This window comes from Amia ocellicauda, chromosome 22, assembly GCF_036373705.1.
Source record: "Amia ocellicauda isolate fAmiCal2 chromosome 22, fAmiCal2.hap1, whole genome shotgun sequence".
NCBI lineage: Eukaryota > Metazoa > Chordata > Actinopteri > Amiiformes > Amiidae > Amia > Amia ocellicauda.
Genome location: NC_089871.1, coordinates 5,580,504 through 5,590,732, shown reverse-complemented (window position 1 = coordinate 5,590,732; position 10,229 = coordinate 5,580,504). Strand labels below are relative to the sequence as shown.

The 10,229-nt window shown below is 41.8% G+C and overlaps 1 protein-coding gene across 3 annotated transcripts in view; it reads right to left on the bottom strand.

The window, feature by feature from the left end:
- Positions 1 to 1,750: 1,750 nt before the first annotated feature.
- Positions 1,751 to 10,229, bottom strand: part of zzef1 (zinc finger, ZZ-type with EF hand domain 1) — a 33,713-nt gene continuing 25,234 nt past the window's right edge. For all 3 annotated transcript variants that reach the window (XM_066695211.1, XM_066695212.1, XM_066695213.1), the window contains exons 52-55: positions 9,488 to 9,653; positions 9,176 to 9,326; positions 5,835 to 5,906; positions 1,751 to 4,162 (exon numbers count right to left, since the gene is read on the bottom strand). In XM_066695211.1, coding sequence (XP_066551308.1) covers positions 4,082 to 4,162; positions 5,835 to 5,906; positions 9,176 to 9,326; positions 9,488 to 9,653 — 470 coding nt within the window. In that variant the 3' untranslated portion in view covers positions 1,751 to 4,081. The remainder of the gene's footprint in view (positions 4,163 to 5,834; positions 5,907 to 9,175; positions 9,327 to 9,487; positions 9,654 to 10,229) is intronic.

Here is a 10,229-nt window from a genome sequence, read left to right as displayed (position 1 = left end):
TGGCTCCGTCCATCGTCCCTTTGATGCGGTGCAGTTGTCCTGTCCCCCAAAAAAAAAACACCCCCAAAGCATAATGTTTCCACCTCCATGTTTGACGGTGGGGATGGTGTTCTTGGGGTCATTCCTCCTCCTCCAAACACGGCGAGTTGAGTTGATGCCAAAGAGCTCGATTTTGGTCTCATCTGACCACAACACTTTCACCCAGTTCTCCTCTGAATCATTCAGATGTTCATTGGCAAACTTCAGACGGGCTTGTACATGTGCTTTCTTGAGCAGGGGGACCTTGTGGGCGATGCAGGATTTCAGTCCTTCACGGCGTAGTGCGTTACCAATTGTTTTCTTGGTGACTATGGTCCCAGCTGCCTTGAGATCATTAACAAGATCCTCCCGTGTAGTTCTGGGCTGATTCCTCACTGTTCTCATGATCATTGAAACTCCACGAGGTGAGATCTTGCATGGAGCCCCAGACCGAGGGAGACTGACAGTTATTTTGCGTTTCTTCCATTTGCGAATAATCGCACCAACTGTTGTCACCTTCTCACCAAGCTGCTTGGCGATGGTCTTGTAGCCCATTCCAGCCTTGTGTAGGTCTACAATCTTGTCTCTGACATCCTTGGACAGCTCTTTGGTCTTGGCCATGGTGGAGAGTTTGGAATCTGGTTGATTGATTGCTTCTGTGGACAGGTGTCTTTTATACAGGTAACGAGCTGAGATTAGGAGAGTCCCTTTAAGAGAGTGCTCCTAATCTCAGCTCGTTACCTGTATAAAAGACACCTGGGAGCCAGAAATCTTGCTGATTGATAGGGGATCAAATACTTATTTCACTCATTAACATGCAAATCAATTTATAACTTTTTTGAAATGCGTTTTTCTGGATTTTTTTGTTGTTATTCTGTCTCTCACTGTTAAAATACACCTACCATTAAAATTATAGACTGATCATTAGTCAGTGGGCAAACGTACACAATCAGCAGAACAAAATTTCATCTTTAAACAAAAGTCATAGGGGATTGCAAACTTGCAGGGCAGCCTTTCCAAGTATATTGGTGCTAGACCAGTGGTTCTCAAACCTGTCCTGGAGTACCACCTACCCTGCTGGTTTTTGTTCCAACCAGCTCTCAATTTCTTAATTAAACCCTTAATTGAACTAATAATTTCCTAAATCAGAGCATTTTTATTATTTTTAACAGTAGAGGTTTTAAGTTAAGTATACATTTGTATAAAGAAATTATTAAGGAGCCAACATTTTATCAGTTACACAATTTGACAGAGTGAAATGTAATCAAATTACATAAATTAAGGGTTCAATTAAGTAATTAAGAGCTCAGTTGGAACAAAAACCAGCAGGGTAGGTGGTACTCCAGGACAGGTTTGAGAACCACTGGCGCTAGACTATTCCTACAACGTGGCTCTGTATTTTACATCCAGAACATTTGGGTTTGACAATTCAATATTGCAAACCACACATTCAACAGCTGAATCGGTCATTTGAGGTTGAACACATAGAAACAGGGTGAGTTTTCGCTTTCCTTGCGAGTTCATAATGCATCTGTGTGTTTCTGTGACTCGCCTTTGATAAAGTTACCAGGCAAAATAAATAAAAACTGGCATTAATAACGTGTGCATCATAAACCAGCACAGTCCTGGGGACACCACAGCTGGAAAACGATACAAAAGCATGCCTTGTCATTATGTACATCATTTTAATTCAGAATGAATCATAATTAAATTAAACAATTGCAGCCATCAGTGTTGTAGCATTACCATGTTTTTATGTGACATTTTTACATACAAAATCAAAAAATCTTTTCTCCCCCCCCCGCCCACTCAGTGTATTATTATTATATATATAATGCATTAAGCAGTCTGTCACCGAAAGAAACCAAAAAGATATATTAGAATTATTACATTTATTAGGCGTATGAAAAACATTACTCTGCTTTTCACTTGCATAATTTATTCCTGCGTCAAACAATATTCACAGCTATATACATTCAAATTTGGCCATTTTTTAAACAGAAACAACCTATATAACCTAGCTTAAAAAAAAAAAAAAAAAAAAAAAGATAGAAAAGCAATTATAACATTAAACAATATAATTCTTTTAAAAAATATGATTAATGAAAATATCTTTACAATGATATGAAAATTAAATTAGAATTGCTTCTTATAACCATAGGCACATTGTAACGTGTGAGACTCTGAATGTCTCGATTCCAAACACGTGTTCCGCTCGTTACCCAAGAACAGAAATTCAGAAATCAGCCCGTCTTTCAGCTCAATCCACATGTAAACAAAAGGGTTCAATCTGCGATTCCTGCAGCTTCGGTTCTGTCAGCCGTCACACACCCAGCCGCGCACGCACACACTCGACAATCAGATGTCAGGCCATTGATAAAGTGTCTCTATAGTGAAGTCTATAACATTTCAAGTTGAACACATTGACAGTAATTATTTCTTTGGCATTTGCATCGCTATTCCTTCCAATGCCTCACTAACAAATGATCTTCGTGAATCTTCAAGCCATTGTAGTCGAGTACCTAATCTCCCTGATTGGTTGAATCACGCATTTTAAATATTTAGCTTGCCAGTAATTATTCAGGACAGCTTCCTTAATAATAACAAACAAAAAAACATATGGATAACTTGCGACAAAGCAGCAAAATCACATGTACTATCGAGAGCAAACATTTGTCAACGTTTAACTAAGGAGTTCAAAGTCACAGGATGTCACTAACGCCTCAACCTGCTAATCAGTCACTCTCATCTGTGTAAACGTCAAATAAAGATGATTATTTCAGGGGGGAAAATCTGCATTCAAGTACTCTTCCAAAGGACAGACGATGACAAATGGGTATCTGGGATCCAGGGCCTAATATAACCTTTTTGGTTGTTTTCACTGCACTGGCACTCCTCTCGTTAGACACGGATCGGTATTACGACACCGAAAATAAGAACGATTCATGTTAGAGTAAAGATGCCCTTATTTAATCCTGCAGGTGTGGGTGGATCTAACGGCAAACACGCCATGATGGTTTGCGCCGTAGCAGCTGCCTGTAACCTAATCAGGGTAAGAGTAGGATGGAGTGGAGCCAGATATATTTTTAGGCATAACTGTGGCAGTGACGGGTGGTAATCGAGGGTCAGGATTCTGTATTATAAGTAAATTAGGGCTTTTGATAAATAAAGCAGACGCACTACAAAAAATAAATGCTTCAGAATGTTTTTTAAAGCAAAAAGCACGTGGGTTTCCTTCCCAGAGTCCTATTTTAACAAAGTCTAACTGGAGTAAAGATACAGGATTGCAGCAGTCTGTCTCTCTGTGTGAAAAATGAGGTTCCCCGGCCAGTGCCAGGCTGTATTTTTAGTTTGCTCCACTGCTTGGGTAAAAGAAAGAGGCTGACCTGCTTTTACACGGATTGGCGATCGCTACTGAAAACAGGCTCTAAGAAATACTGCAAAAATATTTGGCGATATGGCACACACACCTCCTACTGAGCAGCAAAGGAAGAAGCGCAGAGACGCACTACAACACACAGGCCCCGATTTGTGCATTTGCTATTCTGAAGGGATTGTTTTTTAAAGACGAGTAATCCGATGATTGACGGCACTTGCTAGTGATGTCAGGTTTGCTTGGTTGCTCTGATTGCACAAACAACTAAATAATACGATTTAAAAATGAGACTTAAGAAACAGAAAATAAAGCTGAGGGCTCCTGAGAGTCTGGCAGCAGGTTCTTACTAATTCTTCAGATGAGAACAATTTGAGACACACTTTGGGATTCACTTTCCATAGATGAAATTGAGAGAAAACTATTTTTTCTCTTTTTTATCCTGTCCTGCATGACAGGAATGGTACACGGATCCAAAAAAAAACAACCTCAAAACAAGTTCAATTTTGTGGCTCCGGTGAAAAGAGCCTCAAACAGAATTGCTCTAATATAAAAATGGCTTGAAGCACTTCAGACCGAACTGTGTCCCTTTCAACGTCAGACTTCCTGGAAGACATTCAAAAGATGGCATCTTGTTCCTCCTGCACCCTCCAAACCCCTGCAGGTGCCCGGTGGATCTCCTGCCGTGTCCTAAGGTGACACATTCAGTAGATGTGTCGATTTATTTGGATAATTGATTGCCAGGCTAATCGCTGCGATGTTCTTCAGCGCCTGAAAAGTAAGTTAACAGAGAAGACATTATGCAAAGTGGGCCGCTATCACTCACACCAGTCTGAATGAATTTTTCACAGCTGTCACACCTTCACTCAGGACTTGAGTGCATGAACGCATAACCACAAACACACACAACGTAACAAGGTTCATCAGAATTTTAACACTTCGAAATTACAACAATGTCGATGTATTCCAATTTCATATCCATCACCTGGAATTTCATATTGTATCTACAACTCTGGAAAAAACCACTGCGAATTGTTCTTAAATCAGCATCTCTACATGTATGGCAGCCATTCCATTCCAGTGTCTGTTGAATTCAAACACAGTCACGCCTCATTCTACTGAATGAGCTACTGATTAGTTGATCACCTGAAGCAAATCATTTGTAACGAGGAAAAGTATAAAAACCACCACTGTGGTCATCGCTATCCTCTTGCAATAGGATCAGCTGGATGGCAAAAACAGTGCTAGTAGTACCTCAAAAGTAATTGGAATCAAAAATAACTACTGACCATGAGAAAAGAGTTGAAAAGGAAAGTTGTGAGGGAAGAAAAGAAGGGTTCAATTCTGGCTTTACTTGCAGAGGGATACAGTGAGCGTTGGTTTGCTTCCATCCTTAAAATTTGAAAGACGGCGGTTCATAAGAACAAGGTCAAGCAGCAGACATTGGGGACAACACAGCTACAGACCGGCAAAGGGCAAAAACGACTCTCCACTGACCGGGATGACCACCAACTCATTTGAATGTCACTCAACAACAGTAGGATGACATCAAGTGATCTACAAGAATGGCAAACGGCAGCTGGGTTGAAGTGCACGGCGAGGACGGTATAAAACAGGCTCCTAGGGGCAGGGCTGAAGTTGTGCAAAGCTAGAAAAAAGCCCTTCGTCAATGAGAAGCAAAGAAGAGGCAGGCTGAGGTTTGCAAAAGACCATAAGGATTGGACTGTAAAGGACTGGAGTGAAAGACAGGTGGAGAGCATGCTAAGATGCGTGAAAGCTGTGATTAAAAATCAGGGTTATTCCACCAAATATTGATTTCTGAACTCTTCCTAAGTTAAAACAGTAGTATTGTCTTGTGTAAAAATGAATATGATCTTATTTTCTTTGCATTATTCGAGGTCTGACAACACTGCATCTTTTTTGTTATTTTGACCATGTCATTTTCTGCAAATAAATGCTCTAAATGACAACATTTTGTATTTGCAATTTGGTAGAAATGCTGTTAGTAGTTTATAGAATTAAACAAAAATGTTCATTTTATCCAAACACATACCGATAAATAGTAAAACCAGAGAAACTGATAATTTTGCAGTGGTCTCTTAACTTTTTCCAGAGCTGTATATCTGATGAGTCTTTGTGCAGAGTGACAAAAACCTGAAACGATTTTAAGTACTTGCAACCACTCGTATGTGTTGGATCTAGTGCAGACACAACCCAGGAGATTCTGGGAGATCCATGTGACATCCATGCACTGTATATGTAAGACATGCAAAAGAGAGATTTTCCCTCCTCCTCCTCCTCCTCCTCCTCCAAAGACTTATTTGCCATCATTTACATCCAGATCTATTCCATTGGGCTCGACGGAAAACAGGCCTATTCAAATGAGCAGTGTGCTGCAGGCGAGGCATTGGCTATTTGTTTAATCGTAGTGTCGGAGGCATACCTGCACTGTGTGGACGTGGAGCTGCTCGTCCGTGGTCAGTGCCAGCAGGTATTCCTGGAGAATGCCGAGCTCCTGCACAGAAGACAGAAGAACAAGCTTCACTCACTGTCTCCACGACCTTCAAACTCCCCAAAGCATATACTGTCATCAACAGTGTCAACATTCGTATTCAGTCACGTGCGATACCTTACTCCGGACTTACTCTATGACTGGTGATGTGATAAGGTAGGGCAGCAGTGTGGAGGAGTGGTCAGAGGTCTGAACTCCTCAATCCCAGCTGGGGGACACTGCTGTTGTACACTTGAACAAAGTACCTAGATCGCTCCAGTACAAACCCAGCTGTATAAATGGGTAATTGTATGTATAAATGTATGTGATCTATTGTAACAATTGAAAGTCTCCCAGTAGATGGGTGTCTGCCAAGAAATGCAATAATAATAAAAGGTAAAAACTGTTAATTTGGCTATTGATCAAACACTAGTGTTAAAATCTAAAAATGCATGGAAAAAAGCCTCAAAAACCCAACCCTGAATAGATTCTGTTATGTTCATTCAAAGGCATTTCTAATAAGCTGCTTAATTAAATGTTTTCCTTCTCTAATAATATGTAAGATTCTTATACAAATATTAAGCTAAACCAACGTTTCTGACAAATATCCAGCTCCTCCACGACTACATGTTTACAATGCATCAGAATGTAACAACACACACGCGCACCGCAGTCCCAGTGACATGTCTTTGGGTGATTGCTCAAGAAATGATTGGCTGTTTTAAAAGATCACATAGCAGCTTAACCACATCCTGAAAAAGACGACAACACAGACCTCCAACCAAACGGGGCGGGAAAAACAGCTGTCGGTAGTAGATAAAATACTTGCATTCAGACTCACACCTCGTTTCCTGCAGAGTCATTTTATAAATGTACCATAGTAGTGAAATATTTATAAGGGATAAAAAAAAAAATGCAAAAAACAGCCTAAACCACATTATGTTATTTAGAAGATTTATATTCATTATTTAGACAGGAAATTGTGACTCGAGACCACTTCATAAAGTGCATTTGTTCAGTATTGTTCTGTGTTGTATTTTTATGGCAAATTGGATTCCCAAAATACTTACAGATGCTTGGCAATACACCCCTAAAACTTGATTCACGGCTTTGCCATTTCAACTTCAAAAAGGTTCAACAATAATTGTGTGCTGTAAAGCTTGCAGAAGTACACGTGTGCTGTAGCTCAACACACATACAGAGAAAAGGACTGGCTCAGACCGCACTGCCTGATGCTGATAATCATTCAGTTTCCATTTATTTGTTATCGCAGCTCTTCAGAGAGCATTACTCTCTGCGACGTGACTCTTAAATGCATTTCCAGATAAAACCCAACAAAAAGCAAAACTTGTCACAGTTCAGCCCAATCACACTGGGGCACCGATGCATGACAGGTAGCCTCCCTGCCCTCGCTGGCGAATACTGAAGCCCCAAGATCACAGTCACCATCTATCAGAATATTCTAAAAGGCATCAGATGAGGTTACTGTGCATTTCTGCAAGAATGCCGTGCAAATGATGCTGATCTCATTTCTGGGATCTTTTTCTGCAGTGGTTCAACATGCAGTCTCATTTCAGGAACAAGCAGCCTACATATTTATATTCATATTGATACAACACAGGGAATTCTATCATTTTTCTTTCCCCCATAAAACATCTTCATAACATAACATCTTCCAAGCGTACCGCTGAGGTAAGCCCCTGAATCTCAAGCTATCTGACAGGAGCGTGCGTCACCGATCCCCAATCCCAGCCTCTCTTGATGTCAAAGCCTTGTCATGCTGAGAAGCACATTGACGTAGGGGAGGGGGGACACTCTCCATTCTACTACGTAGACCCTGTGAGATGTGCTCTGATTCCACAATTTCAGCCCATCCTGCGTCTCCTCGGTCGCTTTTCAGACTGGTATCGCACTGCCCCCTACAGTACATGAGCCCAGCTGCAGGTCAGGGTCTGAGAAAAAGACTACAATGCAGAGAGAAGGAATTTGCCCAAAAAGGAAAGGGAGTAGATTTGGTGGCAGAAGAGAGCAGAAGGGTGTTTTATATTCTGTTGTATGCCTCTATACGATTCCAGGCTGTTGAGATAATTAAGACTCCCTTAATAGAATGAGTCTTCAAATGGTAATTAAGTAACATAATTCTCCCTGCTCTACTGGCTCAGTACACGGTTCTGGAAACCCAATAGACCGGTCAAATCCAAAAGCCTTTTTGCAAATGGAGGCAGTGCTGTAGCACCAATTCTATAAAACCCATCCTCTAAATACAAATGTGTGTCTTCTGAATTCACAAAATAGTGTGTTTCAAAAAAATATTGCATTCCCATCCGAGAAATGGGACTGTTGAACATTTCTTCTCAGAATTCACCTGAAGAGACACCGAGTCTTTAATCTAATTGGGGGGGGGGGTTTGCCACCCTCCACCCCTCCTTACTCATTCATTAAAATATAAAGAGACTCCTCCGCACAGACTGTTTTTTGGAAAGCTTAAGTGGGCAGCGACTCGCCTACCCACTAAAATATTAATCGGCCAGCTCACTTGTGCTCACAGATGGCTGGCTCCTGCCACCGGCAATAAGTAATGAGGAAAGATGTGGGATTGGCCCCCCTCGAAAATAACATATCATGATGATCTGGAATGTGCCGATTATCAACTGCGTGTCAAACCACAACCGTGAGACAGAGATTAATGGGGAGTGTTATCTGTTGGTTTGAGGACTGAGGACTATGATAGATATTAAACAACAGTTCCCACCCCCCCCCCCACAGGACAAAAAAAGGTATTTAAAATCGAGGAACACAAAAGGTGTCCTTACACAATACAGCTCTGGTTTGCATGAACAGGGATTTTTACAGCTTAAGGTATTGCCGAGTTGTGCGTCTGTCTTCTGGTTTGCATTATTCAAAAGGATGAGTAAACGCTAAAACTGGAGCGCTAATGCACCTGACAAACATTCCTGAACGACAGAGAGAGAGAGAGATTACACCGAACAGACCCACAGGACGCCACAGAGCATCGACATGACATTGTATCAATCTGGCAGTTTCTCCTGCTCACCGACCTGAGTGAGTTTCACAGCTTCCTACTCTAACGATGTGAGGGAAAGCCATTTCTAACGAGAAAAAAACTAAAATGGAATGCTTAATTAAAAACCTTAAGGAGGAAAAAACAAATGAGAAGCAGTCGGGGGAAATTAACTCAAAACGCGCCGAGCACGGTGGGGTCTGAACAGCATTACAGACGACGACCTGCGATCGGGCCGTCTCCTTGGCCGGGGCGGAGGGGCTGTACTCACGATGGCCTTGCCCTCGGCGATAAAGAAGAGCTCGGTCAGCGCGCGGTGCAGGGGCAGCAGGACGCTGATGGTGGTGGGGTCCTGGCTCAGTCCGCCCTCCATGGTGCTGAAGAGCTGCCACAGCGGCCGCAACAACGTCAGGTCACAGCCGCTAGAAACAGGAAGAACGTTGATAAAGCCTCTCGTCACAGCCGACCGGCACTCTGACAATGTGTCAGCCCACTCCCCAGGCCGATATTCCACAGGTTTAGTCTCAAGATCACAACAGCCTCTCGTTAATTACTTCTGATTGACCGTAGTGGCATGGCTCACCTCTTAGTGTTGCACATGAGGATCCTCAGCAGCAGGTGGATGGCTTTGAGACGCTGATTTCCCGTCTGGCGACAGGCCACGCCCACCTGCCACTCCCAGATATCGGCCAATGGCAGATGCTGGAGGGCTTGTTCGTCAGCTAACATGTGCTTCAAGATTTCGAATCCTGAGATGGACAGAATTGATCATGACTCTAATACACTGACACATTCACAGGGTTTGGGGTCAATTACGTAACTTAAGACTGAACCCTTGTAGAATTAAACCTGATTAATGCTTTCGGTTTGAATGATGCTAAGAGATTTTTTTTTATACAATGTAGGAATAAATGTGTGGCAGGTCAGGATTATACCACTGTTTTCTGGACAACAGTGATTTTTTTAAGCCCCCATATATCATTACCATAACAGTTCAACCATGGATCTAATGTCTGTGATACAAGCAAATGCTGAAAATCATCCAAAACAGTGACCATTAATACATTTAATGTGAACAAAAAACAAAACAAAACACAGATCTGTATTCCAACTGCAAAACGGGGTTTTAGGCAGCTTATATTTTATGCGTCGCTCTTTTACTACCGTGTGATGGCTGATCAACTGGGAAACGTTTCCTGAATTTTAAGTAGAGAGATCAAGAAAGCTGTAGGCACTTTTCATTACTGTTCACACCATTTAGTTTCCAAAGCTTGTGGGATGTCAGGCTTGACACAACCTTTAAACATTATCACTTTTACAGAACA